The sequence below is a fragment of the Palaemon carinicauda genome, chromosome 39, assembly GCF_036898095.1.
Source record: "Palaemon carinicauda isolate YSFRI2023 chromosome 39, ASM3689809v2, whole genome shotgun sequence".
In the NCBI taxonomy this organism is placed as follows: domain Eukaryota; kingdom Metazoa; phylum Arthropoda; class Malacostraca; order Decapoda; family Palaemonidae; genus Palaemon; species Palaemon carinicauda.
The window spans coordinates 16,122,548-16,144,520 of NC_090763.1; the positions used below are offsets into that span (position 1 = coordinate 16,122,548).

The following is a 21,973-nucleotide window of genomic DNA, read 5'->3' on the forward strand; positions in this document are numbered from 1 at the left end:
TAAAATGAAAAATATCCAGATCACTACTTTACAGACATCAGGAATTTTTCTGTACAGTAAAACATATTTAACAATGGTGTAAAAACAAACTAAAACTTTACAAAACATTCATACCACATATTACTTACCTCATTATTATCATCTAGGTAGTAATAAGCCATAAGAGCCTCCTGATGAGTGGTTACATTCATTATTTGCTCAAAGGCATCATCTGTAATGTATCCAGGTCCTTCATAGAGGCTATCATCATTTAGATTGTCAAGAGAAGGCATTCTAGAAACGGCTCTTGAGACAGCCCTTGAAGCCGCACGAGAAGCTACGCGAGACCCAGCTCGCGAAACACACCGTGAAGCACAACGTAAGGCAACTTGTTTTAAGGCCTCTGATTCTAAAACCATGGCCTCTTTATGGCTTTGTGGCATTTCTCTGTAATTAAGGGCAATCATTACCATGCAACATAAAAACGAACCATTAGTAAAATCGTAAACCAATCAATCTTGTTAATGGATGAATTGTCAATTAAATACGATGATATCTAATTTTAAAGGAATAAATAACAAATACTCAGCACTGGATATAATTATCCACTAAAAAGAACAATTCAAAACTTCTTGTAATTCTCTGTGTCTGTAGATGTTAGCCCTTAAATAAATTAATTTGTTACAACTGTATTTTAACCATCTGAAAAATTTCCTTATTTTCTAGTTATGGAAAAATCCTATATCATTGAATTCTAAACAATACTTGACACACTCCAGTAAGGCTAACTACTGTACATCCTCCTCAAGTTACTTCCACAAGCATTCTGAAATGTATACTAGCCCTCTGTACTCTTGCATCTATAAGTTCTGTGTCTCTTCTACCCTCCACATTCAACACGTCAAAATTTTCATTTCATATACCCAGGACTGCATTCACTTAGAATCTCCCTTCATCTTTTATTAAGAATATTAGATTCTATCATCATCTTTCTCCATGCATTTACTTCTAATTCAAGACTTTTTTTTTTTACACTCGTCAAAAATTTTCATCTCCCATATAATGTATGTTTACTATTTACCTACTTCATCTCACTTTCTTTGAGAAGCCAATCCTACATCTTGTATGCCTATAGAAAAACTCTTTTGTCATGCAATTGCAAACCCCTTATTCCATTCCGAAAACTTTTATTTCCTTGTCACATCATGTAGATGTTTTTAATTGCCTCTGTCCCAATACCAACAAAGTAATGCCTCACAATACAAAATTAATTAGTTTTGTGGTGGCTTTCGTACCATGATTTTTTTAGCATTGTGAGTCGCCTTTTACATATAAATAGCCTAATTCGTTCCAAGCCCTACAAAAACACCACATTAAATTTTTATAATAGAGCTAAATTCCAATAAAAACAATGAAATACAACCATTGGGATCATTCAATAATAATCTAACAGTTAATAACCTGTAAATTAAATGTATAATTTGAACAAAAAGTACAGCAATGCAATAACAAATGGAAAATACAGTAACAAAAATGTGGAATATTACCTTTGGAGTGAGGCGATGTCCAAGAGGATGGCAAACTGAAGAAAACATTAACTAGTGGCAGGAAACATAAACACTTAACTTTAAAAAACACATTAATAAATGGCAGAAAATATTAACACTTAACTTTATGAAACACATTAACAAATGGCAGAAAATATTAACACTTTACAATAAATTTAAAATAATTTTTTTTGCCTTTTTTTAATTTTGTATATTTTTTACTTTACATTTTGTATTTTATAAATTTAATAAAGTTCTTCATCACATAAAGACTTAACTTTACAAAACACATTAATAAATGGCAGAAAATGTTAACCCTTAACTTTATGAAACACATTAACAAATGGCAAAAAATATTAAAACTTAACTTTACAATAAACTTTAAATTGAATTTCTTCTTTTTTTACCTTTTTCTAATTTTGAATTTTTTTTTTTACTCTACATCATGTATTTTCTAAATTTAATAATTTTCTTCATCACAATCACTTTTTTTGGAGGGGTCACTTTCAGCCTCCTCTTGACCTACTAATATTGAAGGCCTCTTCAATAAATAACTATCCAAGGAAGCTAGTTTCTGCCTGCTTCTTAAAATGTTCCTGAAATGACTCGGGCAAAGGTCATTAACTTGCTCAAGATGACAACCTCTGTAAACCTTTTCTGGGTGTCTCTTTACAAGAGCACCATTTTATGGTAGGCAGCTAGATCCTCTTTAATTTCTGCTGTTGTCAGTGGGTCATCCTCCTCCTCATCGCTAGAGAACTGTTCCTGAACAACGTTCAGTTGTATGGCCTCCAACTCCTTCAGGTCATCCATCGTAAGTTCCTCTTGGTGCTCCTTGAGAAGCTCATTAATGTCGTCCTCATTGACTTCCAGACCCATGGACATCCCAAATCTAACGATCTCGGGAACCTCAGATTGAAGAACAAATTCAGGATTGTCAACTTAGTCGGCTTCGGCTTCAGCTTGGCATACATGGAAGCCCTCAAAATCTTGTACTGAGATGGTATCAGGCCACAGCTTCTTCCATGAAGAGTTCAAGGTGCGCCTCGAAACCTCCCATCAAGCTTTATTGATGAGTCTGAGGCATAGCTCCTTCCAAAATTCATGCAGTGTGAGGTTTGTGCTATCAGTATTTCAAAACATCTCTCAAAAATATTTTGTATAAAGCTTCATAAAGTTTGAAATCACTTGCTGGTCCATGGGCTGGAGGAGAGGGGTGGTGTTAGGGGGGTGATAGAGAACCTTAATGAATGAAAAATCCACTTCATCACAATCCTCAAGGCCAGGAGGACGAGCAGGGGCATTTTCCAACACCAGCAGGCATTTCAGGGGGAGACGCTTCAGTTCCAAATATTTTTTCAGTCGGGCTGAAACAAAGGTTAACCTACTTGGTGAACAAGGTTCTTTTTACACAGGCTTTTGCATTAGGGAAACACAACACTGGAAGATTCTCCTTAATCACTTTGTGGGCCTTGAAGGCCCGAGGAGTCTTGGAGTGATACACCAGCAGGGGCTTCAACTTACAATCCCCACTGACGTTTGGACAGAGTGCAAGAGTAAGCCTGTCCTTCATAGGCTTATGCCCGGGTAGCTTCTTTTTTTTTCCGCCATGATGTACGGTATGTCTGACAAGGCCTTTTTTCCAAATAAAAGCCCAGTTTAGTCATAGTTGAAGATTTGCTTGGAACTGTAGCCTTCCAGGAGATTCAACTCGTCGAATAATGTCTTAACAAAGGCTTTGACCACTTTCGTGTCCGAGCTGGTAGCCTTCCCATGATGCAACATCGAATGAACTCCCAAACCGTTTCTTAAATTTTTCAAACCACCCCTGAAAGCCCTTGAATTTTGGGGGGCCTGCTTCGGTGTCCCTTCTCCTGTGTCGTCTTAAGCCTGAGTACGCACGAGATCACCGAAAATGGCGCTGGCTTTCTGGCAGATTATCATTTCGGTGATCGTGTCTCCAGTAATTTCCTTGTCTTTAATTCAAATAAGCAGCAGTCTCTCCATCTCATCATGGACGTGGCTCCTCTTACTGGAGAAAAGAGTTACTCCCTTAAAGATTTGGTGCTGCTTTGATGGCTTCATTCCGTTTAAGGATGGTTACTATCGTAGACTGATTTCGGCCCCATTCCTTAGTGATCACACTTAACAGCATACCAGCCTCATACTTCTTAATTATCTCAAGCTTCATCGCCATAGAAAGCATCCTCATTTTCTTTCCCTGCACAAAAGGAACTTTCTTGGAACCCCTGGACCTATTCAACTTACGAGTTGAATAACGCAACACAATACAGTTCAGAACTAAAAGATCGAAAGCAAAATCCCAAACAGGAATTCAATGTAAACAATAGCACTGCCAAAACGAAATGTGCAAGGGACGCCGATACGTAAATGCATGATAGAATGGATACCGACAAATAGGAGAGCAGGATTGTATGGCGGTAACTAGTATTATAGTATGGAGATAACCAATGGGAGCACGGGAGGATGGTGGAAAGTTTACGGCTGGCAGCCAGGAAATTATAAAATTAGTCTTGGCAGCAAGGCAAATCTCGTACCGTACCTCGTTTCGTAACATGAAACATTTTTCGCAATATGAGTCCGAAAAATCTTCCGTCTCGCTTCGCAGCACAAAAATTTTGTATGCAAAAGCTTTCGTATCGAGAAGTATCACTGTATACACCAAATCATGGAATTTTAAAATGAACTCAAATATTCCTTCCAACACTGTGTCTTTAATCCTAGTTATACATTATCTCATTTATGTACAATCCACTGCATTATCCTACTCAATTGTATTTATTACAATCATTGCCAAATTTTCATTCACTCCTCTCCTTTAACCAAACAATCATACATACCTCCATCCAGTCAACTTCACACCATTACATCCATCAACTTGCTCTTACATGCACTCCGTACTATCATATAACCTTGTAAATGTTTTTCCTTACCATTTTCTCTTCCTCAAATATGCTTTAAAATATTATTTTTTTAAAAAAACATTCTGAGCTCTTTGCACTAAACACTCCTTACCATGCAAATCTTCTATCACAACCTTCCTTTCATACTCTCCAAATCATGCCAAGCATAGATCGGTCTCTCCAAAAGATTTTCTTTCTATCCATGAACCACATATAATAGTCATTCCTGTTTTTTTTTTTTTTTTTGGTCAAAATCTAACCTGTATAATCCTTGAAAAACTGCACCGTTCTTCCCATTCTTGGAAACAACCCGACTTTTTTCTTGCTAAATACCCATATATTTCTTCTCTTCTGCATCACATTGATTACTTTTCAAAACTATTTAGGACACGGAAAATGATGAAAAGTGAAAATTCAACTATCACAAGAATAATGGACTGTACTGTAGATAAAATACACTGTACTGTAGTTCCAGGAGTAAAACCCATTTAATTATTTTCTAAATAGGTCTGGAAGATGGCACTAAATATATTTGACTGATATTACTTGTTTTCAATCAATAATACTAAAGACTAATGTTCTTTTACATTAGAAGATACATAGCTTCTTCTATTTGCAATTACTTTCGGTTGAGAAATTCCAAAAGCTTTCATGCTTGACTTACACCTACTCCTGGTTGGGGTTCCAATAACTTTATTCCTCTTATTTTCTCCATGTACACTGGTTTAACAATATTACAACAATTGTTATCTTCACTGTTTATTCAACATCTATTTGTCCATTGCTTAATCCGATCTCCGTCAACATGTTCACATTTCTTGATGCATTCACCTGTCCTAACAACCTTTCTTAAAATCTGTGGTCCCATTCTCACACATTTCCCATTTTTCCTCTTTTAATAATTTCTCTAAAATTTTAATATTCTTCTCTTCTCTCTCTCATCTACACTTATCTTCCTCATTCATGAAACTACTTTAGAATTTCCCTGTCATATCTCCATTCAGCCTTTGTCTTATATCCTACTTTCCTACATACTTACAAATCGTGCATGTCCTCAGGACAGTAACATTAAACCATTTAAGATACCAGTTTGCTCCTATTGGTTTAAACTTAAATATTACCTCATTCATAACCAAGCATCTTTTATTCCACTTTTTCCATTAAACTCCTGTGTGATACCTGTTTCAAGTATTGCACTCTACTGTAACAGCTTATATGACAGAATATTGAAATAAGCCTAGTCTGATTATTAGTCAATTTTGTTTCTACATGCCTTGCCACGTAGTGATCAAAGCCATGAGATTTGAATGCTATGATTGGTCAGTTTTTGATCAAACAACAAAAGAATAATCTAATTAGTGTCCTTCTCATTATTATAAGATATATGACAACACTTAGAGTGCATATAGTACAAGTTCATTGGAACATCACCCATGAATTACTTCACTGAACAAAAACTATGATTATAGGAAGATTTGATACTCACGCATCTGTCATATCTAAAGTGAAATCAAAGTTATGACGATTACCCACTCTTGGGGCTTCTTGGTCTCCTAGAAAAGAAAAGGAAGAATATCTCATCATAATTTACATATTGCTGTTTTTTTAATTTCAGTAATAAGAATACTGGCAGAATTTTCATAGGCAAAGAGAGGCTGTTCTTCATCATACATTTGTGATTACAATACAACTATAATAATGTGGCTTAAGAGATTTTTTTTTTGTGATTACAATACAACTATAATAATGTGGCTTAGAGATTTTTTCTTAATTTATTTAGCCTATAGTTCCCCAGCAAATTTGAAAATATACCATTTTATGACCAAACTTTTAAAAAATTTAACATTCCCATAACCCTCCTACTTTCTATAACATTCAATTTTTATTTTTTTCAAATACAGTACTATGAATTATTATGTAACACATTTTGATAAAACATTAATTTACTTCTTTTGTTTTTGTCAAGTCCCATATCCCATTACTAATTACCCTCAGATCTTTGTGACCACTATCAGTTATTTCAGTTTCAACTAGAAAAGAACAAATAAAAAATAAATATAGCATCATGTAAATATCATTCCTCTGACAGTATTTTTAATGTCACTATAATAGCCTAACAACTAAAAGAACTCAAGAGTACTGATAGTAATGTAAACCAAATCATTAATAACTATAAATCTTAACCATGAGAGCCCTGTCTATAACTTCTACATTCAATTAAAATGTTTTGTGTTTGAACCGTGTCTTTCCTACTACTGTACCTCCTTTTGAATACAGTATACTGTACAGTATACCTATCAACATCAATGATTGAAGTAGTACTTAAGAAATTAACCAAATAACACAAAAAATAGAAACACATGCCAGATAAACAATAACAGTACACCTCATTCAAAACATGGCTGGATAAATCTTAATGTAACTGAAGAATTTGCAACATTAAACAGAAGCCAAACTTTTTAAAGGACTTAGCTAATTCTGTAACCCTATGTTCAACAGTATCTTGTATATAATAAAATTAGGGTCTTCACTTAAAATACTGCTAGGCACAATAACCTAGAATATCACATTTTAAAATAATGTTAGAAATAGTTAAGGAGCTTCAGTACAAAAAATTGTCATATCAGTACAGTAATGAACAGCAAAGTCACTAAAGGGTCCATATTCTTAAATAGTTCAACATGACTAGTAAAAGTTCTTAACTCTTGTAAGTCTGACTCAAGGGGTTCAATTTGCTATTGGGAACTTTAAATGTCATCATCAGTCATGATGCACTCCTATTAGATTAGATTAGATTAGGATTGCACATGATGATTATAATGAATACAACAATAAAAGTTTAGTGTTTGGCAGATAAAATGTTGATGATTAATTTGCATATAATAATTATAATTAATACAAAAAACATTTCTGAAAAGTTTCAATTTTCCAGATGAAAAGGTTGAAGATTCATATATTTTAGGAATTTATTTTGGAAACATCTTACAGAGTTGATCCAAATTTTCAAAAAATTTGATCAGCCCAGTCCCAAGTAGCTATTAAATGCACTTTTTATCAGTGTAAGAAGTGTAAGGTTAACTAACTAATGACACTTGAAATATTTATAAAGCTAATTACAAGTGATATGATATTCATTACCTTTCCAAGTGCAAAATAAATATTCATAGAGCTCAGTGACTAATTCCTAGTGTAGTGACAAAGTAAATAACTTCTAAAATAATTTTTAAATTGATATGGTTCATTCAGTGCAATGGTGAAAAGTTGTGAGAGCATCCTAAAAATAAACAAAGAAATGTGAAGGTGCATTTGAAAAAAACAGCTGCATCCAATACATGTATTCAGTTTATAAAATTTACCTAATAATGTATAAGTCACTTAATGAATTGACAGAACAAGCTTGAAAGATAGCAATACTTTATTTCATTTTTTTTTTTTAAACTTGATGCATAAAAATGTACGAATTACACCATCCATGATACCTGGACCATGCAAAGCAGGACTGGAAAGCATCTGTGCAGATGTAATGAAGCAATGTCTCCTAACACATTACAGGTGTTTTATTTCTTAGTAATATACTGTACTTATCTAATATCCATTAAGGCTAACCCTATCAATCTGAGAGTGATTTATCAGTGATTTGGCTAAGCTACATTATCTAATATCAACAAAGTGTAACAACCTTGAATATAATAAATCATCTAAGCAAAATCTTAAGTGCTAAATGTAAACTTGAAACACATGACTCACATAAGGGTATAATTTCCATTGTCTTTTCCAACCTAAATACATGAGATAACAAAATTATATCATATGTATATGTATATATATATATATATATATATATATATATATATATATATATATATATATATATATATATATATATATACACAGTATATATATATATATATATATATATATATATATATATATATCATATATATATATATATATCATATATATATATATATATATACATATTTATTTTCTTATATGAAATTTAACATTTCAACTTCCAAAGTTGACACAATAATCTTTATAACTGGAATTCTGTTTATGCCCTTTCTTCGTCTACAAGTTCAAATATTTTACAATATCAAAAAAAAAAAAAAGATAAATCTTGAAATAACTACTGATGTGGAATATTATTGCATGAAATGCTCCAAGCATTAAAATGAGATAACTGAATGATCCATAACCCTACCCAGGGCTACTGACAACTAATTTTTGCACATAGTATTATTCAGATATATATTTGATTTACAACAGCACTCTATTTCATCCCCATAACTGTAATTATTTTCACAACCCTACTTATTATCAGTTATAGAAAATATTATTCAATATAGACTTTTTAAATAAGTTTTTAATAATTCTTTTGTTTGGAAGATACGAAAGAAAAATCATTCAATATACTGAAATCATCATTATAAAAGTTTTATATCAACTTTTCCCTTTATAGGGTTGGACATCACAATTTTTCAAGTCATTTGTTTTTGCTTTTACTATAAGGTATTATAGCACAGTAATTAGAATTTGTCGCGTTTAAATGGATTGAGAGTAGATTTCACGAAATGAAGATAGAACAGTTAAGGTGCATATACAGTATTATGGATTCCCTGTCATCTACTTTTTTCAAGTACTCAAGTATCTATCAATATTAATACAATACTGTACAATATATTCAGATTTACTGTACTTCATACAAATTAATAATCTTCAGCTTACCTGCAAATTCTGTGATAGCCAACTGGCATGAGAATTTTCCATCATGATGGTGGTGGTGAGCATTTGGCTGTACCATATTGGTCATGAGAGCCTGTACAAGGTCGACAATCTGATTTCCAAGCAGTTTAATATTATGAATTCTGGGAGTAGAGCTTGAAAACCTGTTGGATAAGGAATGGAGAATTCAACTACCGGTTTCAGATAGCTTCAGGAATAAAGGACATAGAGGTTGACAGCAAAACTCATGCATGGTGGGAATGTTCTGAAAGGGAGGCAAGGTCAATTTTATCCTACAGTATAGTACAGTACAAGAATGATATAGGAGTAAAGCGCAATTACAAAGCTGAATGTTGGCAAATGCAAAATATGCTCTAATAGTTCATGTCTTGCTTACCTATTATACTGATATTTAATCAAATTAAGATGGTATCTGAAGTTTATGCTTACATTGCCTAAGAGATTATCTAACAATAATCAGTACTATATGGAAAAAAAAAAAAAAAAAAAGACTTCCGAAGGCAAAATGAAAATGGGAGAATGACTTAAAAGACTTTGTAAATCATATCGTGACTAATTTAAGTAACTAAAAAAATGGCCCTGAAATTCTTTGTGTAACTTTCTGGACTAGGAATATACATAGGCAGGACTACATTTTGAAAATTTGAAAAGGCACATGATACAGTACAGTATATAAACTTACATGTAACATTAAATTTACTTGGAAAACTTTCCACAGCTTATAATTTCATTCATTTACTTAACATCTTTACCGCACTTTCAAAGCCACTCACCCAAACCTATAAATAAAATTGATGCAAACCTGATTTTTAGTACCATTTAAATTGAACATAAATTCTATTTTCCAATAACAATTATTAAGTTATTACACTGCCTTTAGCCACAAAATTTGAAAAAAGGTAAATTTGAAATCCTCCTGTTACTATACTGTATATAATACTGGCCTAAACTTAAAAAAAAACACAAGTCTCTGTGGAGCAGTCATCCTCAATTTCCAAACCTAAGATAGTATGCTTGATACTGTGCATACAACTGTTATCATAATGAGTGCAAGCCTTATGAAAATATAGAAATCGGACTCAGCAGGTTTCAAATTGATTAATAATAATACATACATACATACATATACCAAAGGCACTTCCCCCAATTTTGGGGGGTAGCCGACAACAACAAGAAACAAAACAAAAAGGGGACCTCTACTCTCTACGTTCCTCCAGCCTAACCAGGGACTCAGCCGAGTTCAGCTGGTACTGCTAGGGTGCCACAGCCCAACCTCCCACATTTCCACCACAGATGAAGCTTCATACTGCTGAGTCCCCTATTGCTGCTACCTCCGCGGTCATCTAAGGCACCGGAGGAAGCAGCAGGGCCTACCGGAACTGCGTCACAATCGCTCGCCATTCATTCCTATTTCTAGCACGCTCTCTTGCCTCTCTCACATCTATCCTCCTATCACCCAGAGCTTTCTTCACACCATCCATCCACCCAAACCTTGGCCTTCCTCTTGTACTTCTCCCATCAACTCTTGCATTCATCACCTTCTTTAGAAGACAGCCATTTTCCATTCTCTCAACATGGCCAAACCACCTCAACACATTCATATCCACTCTAGCCGCTAACTCATTTCTTACACCCGTTATCACCCTCACCACTTCGTTCCTAACCCTATCTACTCGAGATACACCAGCCATACTCCTCAGACACTTCATCTCAAACACATTCAATTTCTGTCTCTCCATCACTTTCATTCCCCACAACTCCGATCCATACATCACAGTTGGTACAATCACTTTCTCATATAGAACTCTCTTTACATTCATGCCCAATCCTCTATTTTTTACTACTCCCTTAACTGCCCCCAACACTTTGCAACCTTCATTCACTCTCTGACGTACATCTGCTTCCACTCCACCATTTGCTGCAACAACAGACCCCAAGTACTTAAACTGATCTACCTCCTCGAGTAACTCTCCATTGAACATGACATTCAACCTTGCACCACCTTCCCTTCTCGTACATCTCATAACCTTACTCTTACCCACATTAACTCTCAACTTCCTTCTCTCACACACCCTTCCAAATTCTGTCACTAGTCGGTCAAGCTTCTCTTCTGTGTCTGCTACCAGTACAGTATCATCCGCAAACAACAACTGATTTACCTCCCATTCATGATCATTCTCGCCTACCAGTTTTAATCCTCGTCCAAGCACTCTAGCATTCACCTCTCTCACCACTCCATCAACATACAAGTTAAACAACCACGGCGACATCACACATCCCTGTCTCAGCCCCACTCTCACCGGGAACCAATCGCTCACCTCATTTCCTATTCTAACACATGCTTTACTACCTGTGTAGAAACTTTTCACTGCTTGCAACAACCTTCCACCAACTCCATATAACCTCATCACATTCCACATTGCTTCCCTATCAACTCTATCATATGCTTTCTCCAGATCCATAAACGCAACATACACCTCCTTACCTTTTGCTAAATATTTCTCGCATATCTGCCTAACTGTAAAAATCTGATTCATACAACCCCTACCTCTTCTAAAACCACCCTGTACTTCCAAGATTGCATTCTCTGTTTTATCCTTAATCCTATTAATCAGTATTCTACCATACACTTTTCCAACTACACTCAATAAACTAATACCTCTTGAATTACAACACTCATGCACATCTCCCTTACCCTTATATAGTGGTACAATACATGCACAGACCGAATCTACTGGTACCATTGACAACACAAAACACACATTAAACAATCTCACCAACCATTCAAGTACAGTCACACCCCCTTCGTTCAACATCTCAGCTTTCACACCATCCATACCCGATGCTTTTCCTACTCTCGTTTCATCTAGTGCTCTCCTCACTTCCTCTATTGTAATCTCTCTCTCATTCTCATCTCCCATCACTGGCACCTCAACACCTGGAACAGCAATTATATCTGCCTCCCTATCATCCTCAACATTCAGCAAACTTTCAAAATATTCCGCCCACCTTTTCCTTGCCTCCTCTCCTTTTAACAACCTTCCATTTCCATCTTTCACTGTCTCTTCAATTCTTGCGCCGGCCTTCCTTACTCTCTTCACTTCTTTCCAAAACTTCTTCTTATTCTCTTCATATGACTGACCCAGTCCCTGACCCCACCTCAGGTCAGCTGCCCTCTTTGCCTCACGTACCTTGCGCTTTACTTCCACCTTTTGCTCTCTATATTTTTCATACTTCTCTATACTATTACTCTGCAGCCATTCTTCAAAAGCCCTCTTTTTCTCTTCCACTTTTACCTTCACTCCTTCATTCCACCATTCACTGCCCTTCCTCATACTGCCTCCAACAACCTTCTTGCCACATACATCACTTGCAATCCCAACAAAATTTTCTTTTGCTAACTTCCACTCCTCCTCTAAATTACCAGTTTCTCTTACTCTCACCTCGTCATATGCCATTTTCAACCTTTCCTGATATTTAATAATAAGTACTGTACAGAACTTTTACTTCAAAATCATAGCAACGATGTTTCAATTAAGTAATTTCTCCTGCTAGACTAAATGTCATTTACCAAGCCACCCATGTACAAAATTACATTTCGCATCTTCACTAATGACATATAACTGGCAGAAACATAATCTCTAAGCATACCTGTCAAAAGAGACTAAGTAACTTAAAGAAAAAATAATTAATCTTGCATTATATAAAGTAAAGTGTAAAAGAAAAACATTACTTCCAACACAAAGTTGGGGTATCACTTAGGAAGAGAATAAACCAGAAGTACAATTAAAATTATCTTTGAACTAATAAACTCTTTCATTTCAAAACCATCATTTTAACTTTTGTGTATAATGCATGAAACCCATACTCATTAATTTGCTTGTAAAAAAAAAAAAAAAAAAAGGTGGATCAGTGTATATGAGCTCATGTGCCTATGGTCTCTTTGGTCTCCGGTATATCTGAAATCATTCTTCGTTGTCTGCTGACTGGTTGAAGAAAAAAACGGTGACTCCCTGACTTATCGCCACTGATTTTATTTTCAATATTCCTAATTCCTGATATCAGGAACTAAAACCTTTTCTTTCGTGCTAATGATAATACTTATCACATCAATTTTTTCAGATTCCCATAAAGTCTTTAGATGTTCGATGGTAAAATTGCCCATATTTTTTTTTACACAATTCTAAAAAGAATTTAAAAAGAATTTCTAAAAATTTTTAATACTTTCCAGATTATTTATGGCCATTAAATAGTCGCCATATACTGGCCTTGCATCATGGATTATTTTATCAGTATCAAAACTGTGTACTGTATAGTACTCTTAATTTCACCTAATACTAAATACAGTTGTTACAAATGTAAAGAAAAAAACTATTACTTATTATCATAGTAAATGGGTTGAACTTTTTCTTCAATATATTTTAGAGGGATTCTTATCTCTAACTTTTGCCACTATAGATGTATCAGTTTGTCAAGAACTCACTGTTCTCATGTAAGTAAAGTTTCAAACTTAATTTTGACAAAGCTTCATTAGGAGGTTATTAGTCTCCAGAATTACTTTACAATACTGTAAGTACAATACTTTATCTGACAGCTGAATATAGTCCTTAAAGCTTTTCCAGCATTCTTCTAGAGCTGCATTGCTTTGTCTTTCAACATCCAACCAATTTCTTTGGTCCTTTAAATACTTAGCTGTGAAATTTCTTCAATTTTACATCAGCTTCAACCTTTAGCGGAACAAAGTTTAGAAATTCGACTTAGTGATATTTCTTTGACCTCTTCACTTCAATTTTGGCTTACCTTACATCTATCTCTGATACCCTCCTCTACTCTTTTATAGCTGCTGCACCTCCGATATTGGGGCTAACAATAAAGGACTTGGTGCTCATCTTTGATGATCCAACATCACCTTCAATTCTTATATGCATGCCATTACCTTTTTTCTATAGCCAATGTTACGATACAGTAATATCACTACGGTACAATACATGTTTCCAGTGTTCCTGGATTTCAACATTTCCATCCAACCGATTGTATTGGTGGTGTGTCAGATTTTTTCTCAAAAACCACTTCCTGTATGTGTGGTACTTCTCTTGGAGTTGCCTCATAGTAAAAAGTGTTTATCTTTTATTTTTCTAACATGAAAATAAAACATTTCAACTTGAAATTTCTATGCTTTCCTCTAGTACTTTCCCTAATACAGTAATGTACCTAACATAACATGTTCCTGTAGATTTATTCTTCCATACTTTTCCTACTGTAGTGCATCATTTCTTCCTTGTACATTCTTATTGAAATACTTATCCTGTTCTCTTCCTCTGGTCCCATTACCGACATGTTTTAACTATACAGTATTTTGATGAACTCATCGATACAGGATAAGCTATCAAAAAGATATCGATAAACTAAATCTTTTCTGAGGCACAAAAGTAATACCTGTACACAGTAGTGCTGCAGTGGTAAATAATTATTTCTATAGGAAATAAGAAAAAATTAAGTAATCCACTTCATAAATTGAGTGAGAATTAGAAAGAGAATTTCATGCTACTACACCATCAATGAAAGATGGAAGAAGCTTTGGATAATATGCAGATTTTGCAGCTAAAGTTTTCTTTCATTTCAATATGAAACAAAGTTCTATCTCTGTATTCTTATCCTCGAGATAGCTTATATCCACCAATGCCAAATATAGTACTGTACTCGTACAATTTACAAGATATAAATTAAGTTAAAAAATATACAATTTTAAATACATTTTCTTATAGATAACATGACAAAAACAAATGCTGTACATCTTGGTAAGACAAAAGACAGAAACCAGGCATAGCAGCAGATATAACAAATAGCAATAAAAGGCCAAGAAAATCATACAAGCAGGAGAGGATGATGAGAATGTCAAGGGGAAGAGAAAAATAGGGAGGGCAAGGAGTCTAAAAGCATCTCGTCACAATAATCAATCAACGAGTTTACATAAGGGAAAGGTGCTATGTGTGATAAGGTTTGTTGGGAGTCTCTCTCTTGCACCAAACCCATCCTGGAAGTGTAAAAAACTCATTTAATCTTATGATGAGTTTCGGGTAACTTCACATCTATTTAACAAAATGATAAGAAATTGGAAAAATAAAACAGGGAGAAAACATGACATTAAAGAAAGAATTAACCAAAAATATTTACAAAGATATATAACATATGAAGGAAAATTATTTATTACTCACTTAAGGAAAGCCGCATAGGCTATGTCAATTGGCAGCACATAAGGCAAGGTTAGAACTGAGAGCAGTTTCATGGATCGGTGTTTAAAGACCCAGTTCATCAAGCCTTCATTAGCCTTGTCGATGGCATCTTGCAAAATAGCTCCGACTTGCTCTGGTAATTGATCAATAATGGCTTCCTGTAGAAGAAAAAAATATTCTTAAAAATTTATAGATTTTATAAGACAACATAATGCTTAATTTAGCCCTGGGATTTTTTTACTTAATAGTGGAGTTAATGATTATTGTAATAATTCACTAAGTGGAGCAGTCTCCCTCAACATATTGTACAAAATTTATCATCCTATCATCATAAAACACTTTTATAGCAGTTTTTTCCTGATTTTGGGGGTATTACTATAAGTTTTCGTCTTGCTATTTACATTTCTACTACTTTTCTGACTAACTGCTTCTCCTCTTCTCATCACATATCAAAACTATCTAAAACCTCCCTAATTTACTTTGTTAATCCATAATTTTTTTTTTTATGTGTAAAGTACTGTAGTACTTTACAGACCTTCTGTTGGTGTGAATATTTGCTCTCTTTAATAGTGAGATGATTTTATTTGCAAGTAGCTAGCCAATTTACTTTTCATTCTGGCTGCATCTACTGTACTTACTTTAGTGCCATATCAGCTCCTGCTTCACAGTTTAGTCTCCACAAGATAACAAAAATCCTTTACCTTTTCCATGGCCCGTTCTCATATTGCAACATGAATCTCCAAATTCCTTTTCTATTTTGTTCCTCTAATGCATTTCAAGTATTGCAAATCTACTCCCTGCTTACTTTGCAATCTTAAGCAATTCGTGCAACCACCTGTTACATTTGTAACACAACATCTCCCACAGCCACATCAATGTCACTTTCCTAACAGTATTTTTTCTTTTATCTTTCCCAGTCACTACAGCATCCACTGACATCCATAATATTATGTGCAATATCTGAATGAAGTTTCCATAATATTATGTACAATATTAGAATGAAGTTTCCATAATATTATGTACAATATTAGAATGAAGTTTCCATAATATTATGTGCAATATCTAAATGAACTTTCCATTTATTCCTCAAAGAAGACTGAATAAATATTTCTGAATTCAGAATTTATGATTCAAAACTCAAGTTTTCATCATGTTTAAAAAATCCTCTACATCCTTACATAAACATAAAGATTTAAAAAAAATTTAATTTTCTACTTTTCAAAACAAACTATCATTTACATTAGCCTATATGTGTGGTATTCCAAAAATCATTACCACTTTAAATTAAAACATTACACTTCCCTTCCTACATCGTGAATTCCTGGCAGGTAAGATTCTAATTGTTTGTAAAGTTCAATCTAACTCATATAAATCGGAATACTTATAGAAGCAAACAATCAACTTCCACATAAATCAAAATTAAATATCAAATAACTTAGGAAAGTTGTAATCATTTAGCTGGTTGGATAAGGGTAATATTTAATAGGTAATTAACAATAGATTGTATTCACAATACAGGTACTTTTTATGCAGTGAAATACATAAATCAGCAATTCCTAACTTGTCACACTTATTACAAACTAAAATGTCAAATCAAAGTAATAAAATGGGAAATACCAAAGTGATAACAGTAAAAAGCTTGAATAAAGTAAGATTATGACAGTAAAGCTTGTTGATAAGCTTGATACATGACATTTGAGTTTCTATCTGATCATAACCTTGGATCTACCGTGCCACGTGGATGTTATGACTACCAGCATATGATACTTTAAAGCAGAAGTGAAGTGTATGGAAATCACCAAAGACTGTGAATAAACAAATTATAGCATCTTTGAGAAACAAAAGGATAATGTTTCAGAGTATTTGCATTTCTAAATATTGGAGAAAACACATTGTATTAAATCATCATCAATAAATTAATTCATAAACGAAACTCATTTATTTCAATACTTAACTCAAATTCATATCTAAAATAAAACCTACAAAGATGGGTGTAAAACCCTTTGAACCCACTGGAAAGATACAACGGAGTATAAAGTGCTTGTGTAAATAATGCTTTCCCCCAGCCACAGCTATAATGATCTCCCTTATTTCCTCTGTCAGTACACAATTTCTAGCGTCTGTTACAAAGCTTATTGTTATGAATTAGAAAGTATGGCTTCCATAGTGGCTAAGTAAAGATTGTGTGCAGATTGCAGAGTAAATAAGCTAATATTGGCAAAAATGGGTCCTCATTTGATGTGTTCATTGCCGAGGCTTTGCATGCTATTTGATAGATTCATATACCGGGTGTAGTACTTTAACAGATGGTTTAGTGATTTATTATCCAAAGTTAGTTTGGAGTCAAATTCTCTGGTTCCCATTCCCTTGCTAGTTTGACCATTCAAAATGTTATTTTCATTAGTAAAATAAATTTTTGAATATACTTACCCGGTGATCATATAGCTGTCAGCTCTGCTGCCCGACAGAAAAACCTAAGGACAAAATACGCCAGCGATCGCTATACAGGTGGGGGTGTACTTCAACAGCGCCATCTGTCGAGCAGGTACTCAAGTACTCCATGTCAACACAGAACCAATTTTCTCCTCTGCCCACTGGGTCTCTATTGGGGAGGAAGGGAGGGTCCTTTAATTTATGATCACCGGGTAAGTATATTCAAAAATTTATTTTACTAATGAAAATAACATTTTTCAATATTAACCTTAGCCGGTGATCATATAGCTGATTCACACCCAGGGGGGTGGGTAGAGACCAGCATTACATGTTGACATTATTATGAGCTAAGTATTTTGTATTTCATTTTAGCAGTTATTCAAAATAACAAACATAAAATCAATAAGTACCTGGTAAGGAAGTCGACTTGAACAATTACTCTGCCTTTTTAAGTACGTCTTCCTTACTGAGCCTCGCGATCCTCATAGGATGCTGAGCGACTCCTAGGAGCTGAAGTATGAAGGGTTGCAACCCATACTAAAGGACCTCATCAAAACCTCTAATCTAGGCGCTTCTCAAGAAAAGACTTTGACCACCCGCCAAATCAAGTAGGATGCGAAAGGCTTCTTAGCCTTCCGGACAACCCAAAAACAATAATAAAACATTTCAAGAGAAAGATTAAAAAAGGTTATGGAATTAGGGAATTGTAGTGGTTGAGCCCTCACCCACTACTGCACTCGTTGCTACGAATGGTCCCAGAGTGTAGCAGTTCTCGTAAAGAGACTGGACATTCTTAAGATAAAAAGACGCGAACACTGATTTGCTTTTCCAATAGGTTGCGTCGAATATACTTTGCAGAGATCTATTTTGTTTAAAGGCCACGGAAGTTGCGACAGTTCTAACTTCGTGTGTCCTTACCTTCAGCAAAGCTTGGTTTTCCTCATTCAGATGGGAATGAGCTTCTCGTATTAACAGTCTGATAAAATAGGATAAAGCCTTCTTTGACATAGGCAAAGATGGATTCTTAAACTGAACACCATAAAGCTTCAGACGGGCCTCGTAAAGGTTTTAAAAATAGAACTTAAGAGCTCTTACAGGACATAAGACTCTTTCTAGTTCATTTCCAACCATACGATAAGTTTGGAATATCGAACGATATTGGTCAAGGCCGAGAAGGCAGCTCGTGTTTGGCTAGAAAACCAAGTTGTAGAACATGTAGCCGTTTCGGATGAGAATCCGATGTTCTTGCTGAAGGCATGAATCTCACTGACTCTTTTAGCTGTGGCTAAGCATATCAGGAAAAGAGTCTTAAAGGTGAGATCTTTCAGGGAGGCTGATTGTAGCGGTTCGAACCTGTCTGACATAAGGAATCTTAGTACCACGTCTAAATTCCAACCAGGTGTAACCAAACGACGCTCCTTCGTGATCTCAAAAGACTTAAGGAGGTCCTGTAGATCTTTATTGTTGGAAAGATCTAAGCCTCTGTGACGGAAGACTGATGTCAACATGCTTCTGTAACCCTTGATACTGGGAGCTGAAAGAGATCGTTCTTTCCTCAGATATAAGAGAAAGTCAGCTATTTGAGTTACAGAGGTACTGGTCGAGGATACGGATACTGACTTGCACCAGTTTCGGAAGATTTCCCACTTCGATTGGTAGACTCTAAGGGTGGATGTTCTCCTTGCTCTAGCAATCGCTCTGGTTGCCTCCTTCGAAAAGCCTCTAGCTCTCGAGAGTCTTTCGATAGTCTGAAGGCAGTCAGACGAAGAGCGTGGAGGCCTTGGTGTACCTTCTTTACGCGTGGCTGACGTAGAAGGTCCACCCTTAGGGGAAGTGTTCTGGGAACGTCTACTAGCCATCGAAGTACCTCGGTGAGCCATTTTCTCGCGGGCCAGAGGGAAGCAACTAGCGTTAACCTTGTTCCTTCGTGAGAGGCGAACTTCTGCAGTACCTTGTTGACAATCTTGAACGGAGGGAATGCATATAGATCTAGATGTGACCAATCTAGTAGAAAGGCATCTATATGAACTGCTGCTGGGTCCGGGATTGGTGAGCAAAATATTGGGAGCCTCTTGGTCATCGAGGTTGCGAAGAGATCTATGGTTGGCTGGCCCCAGGTGGCCCAAAGTCTCTTGCATACATCCTTGTGGAGGGTCCATTCTGTTGGAATTATTTGTTCCTTCCGACTGAGACAATCTGCCATGACATTCAAGTTGCCTTGGATGAACCTCGTTACTAGTGAAATATCTAGACCTTTTGACCAGGTGAGGAGGTCCCTTGCGATCTCGTACCATGTCAGAGAGTAGGTCCCTCCATGCTTGGAGATGTACGCCAAAGCCGTGGTGTTGTCCGAGTTCACCTCCACCACTTTGCCTTGAAGGAGAGACCTGAAGCTTTTCCAGGTCAGACGTACTGCCAGTAGCTTCTTGCAGTAGAAATGCATTGTCCTTTGACTCGAGTTCCATAATCCCAGACTTTATCTTTCCGGAAACCGGGATCGAGACCGCTTCTAGCGACTTGTCCTTTTTCCAGTGAAAAGCTAGATGGTATAGAAGAGGACGGAGGTGTAGTCTTCCTAGTGACACAAATTGATCCACGGATGACAGTGTCCCTACCAGACTCATCCACAGCCTGACTGGGCAGCGTTCCTTCTTCAGCATCTTCTGGATGGATAGCAGGGCTGGGGGTTGATCGTCTTGTTCAGCAACGTCCTCATCAGAGGGTTCCTCATCCGAAACTGATGAGGAAACGGCAACGGAGTGGGCAACGTCTGACTCGCTGAATCCGGTCGCACTGGTGGATGCGTGACGGAGCCGGACGCAATATCATGGTACTGCTGCACAGTCTGTGAACTGTCAACAACCATGGGGACGCGAGGAAGTACAGCGTCAACCCGAAACTGTCTAGACTGTCTGGGTTGTGCAGTCAACACCCTACCGGGTTGCTGAGGTTGACGCACTGCGTCACAACAAGTCACCTCTGCTGATTGTTGAACGTCTTCCTAGTGACACACTGAACGTCAACAACCACCTCCGAGCGTCGCTTAACGTCAACGTGCGACTGGCAACCCACACTGGGTCGCATCGGTGGAGGAACCACCTCAACTGGCAGACGCGAGTAGGATACCTCAGCGTCAACAGGGCGCACAACCAACCGGTAGGAAGGTTGTTGGCCAGAAGGTTCTTCTCCGTATTAAGTCCTCTATCAAGGACACAAGCTTGGACTGCATGTCTTGCAGCAAAGCCCATTTAGGGTCTACGGGAGCAGGTGTGGCAACAGACGGGGTTAGCGACTGAAGCGGAACCATTTACCATCCCTGGAAGCCTTGTTATGTGTGACATAATAGTACAGCAAAACTTCAAAGGCTCGACAAAAGTCGAGAAGTTGACCTGTAAACAACTGGAGCGTCTCCTGGCTAGGCGCCTGGGCGAGTCTACCAGAATTAAGAAGTCTACTTGGGCAGAGGCATGAACTCCCAAGCTGAGAACTTCTCTCGTGTCCTATCAGACTCTCGCTCTATAAGCCAGTTAAAAAGAAGGGAAATCAAAAGGCTGTATCCCTAAAACTCCTCCTGGTGCAAAAACCAGTCGCCTAGCCAACGTAACGCTCTCTAGGAGAGCGAGAGAGCACTAGCTTAACAACAACGGCTTCGAAGTAGCTAGGCCTAGTGTAAGTTCTGACGTGAGGCGAACGAGGAGCAGCAGTTACAAGATCCGGACGAAGATCCTTAAAAAATCATCATGATTTAATTAAAGTCCATAGGAGGCTAAGCAGCTTAAGGCTCCTCTCCAAATGACAGAGTCCTCAAAGGAATATCAGTAGGAGGGAGAACAGCACTTTCTCATCTACAGGAACCTTGTCCGAGAAAAGCTAGGTTATCTCAGTGAGGGTCTCACTGGTGCATTAGCAGCAGACCAGAAGGCAACGTTATGTAACTGCTTGACAGTCTGTGAACTGTCAAAAACTGAATTGTCAACCACAACAGGTGCGTGAGGACATACAGCACTGGTGCATTAGCAGCAGACCAGAAGGCAACGTTATGTAACTGCTTGACAGTCTGTGAACTGTCAAAAAAAACTGAACTGTCAACCACAACAGGTGCGTGAGGACA

At 36.5% G+C, this 21,973-nt stretch overlaps 1 protein-coding gene across 4 annotated transcripts in view; it reads right to left on the reverse strand.

Annotated features, from left to right (window-relative positions):
* Window positions 1-21,973, reverse strand: part of LOC137631026 (1-acylglycerol-3-phosphate O-acyltransferase Pnpla3-like) — a 137,122-nt gene that overhangs the window by 13,707 nt on the left and 101,442 nt on the right. For all 4 annotated transcript variants that reach the window (XM_068362585.1, XM_068362581.1, XM_068362583.1 and 1 more), the window contains 4 exons: window positions 15,412-15,587; window positions 9,179-9,339; window positions 5,937-6,003; window positions 129-426 (listed from right to left, as the gene is read on the reverse strand). In XM_068362585.1, the coding sequence (XP_068218686.1) occupies window positions 129-426; window positions 5,937-6,003; window positions 9,179-9,339; window positions 15,412-15,587 (702 nt within the window). The remainder of the gene's footprint in view (window positions 1-128; window positions 427-5,936; window positions 6,004-9,178; window positions 9,340-15,411; window positions 15,588-21,973) is intronic.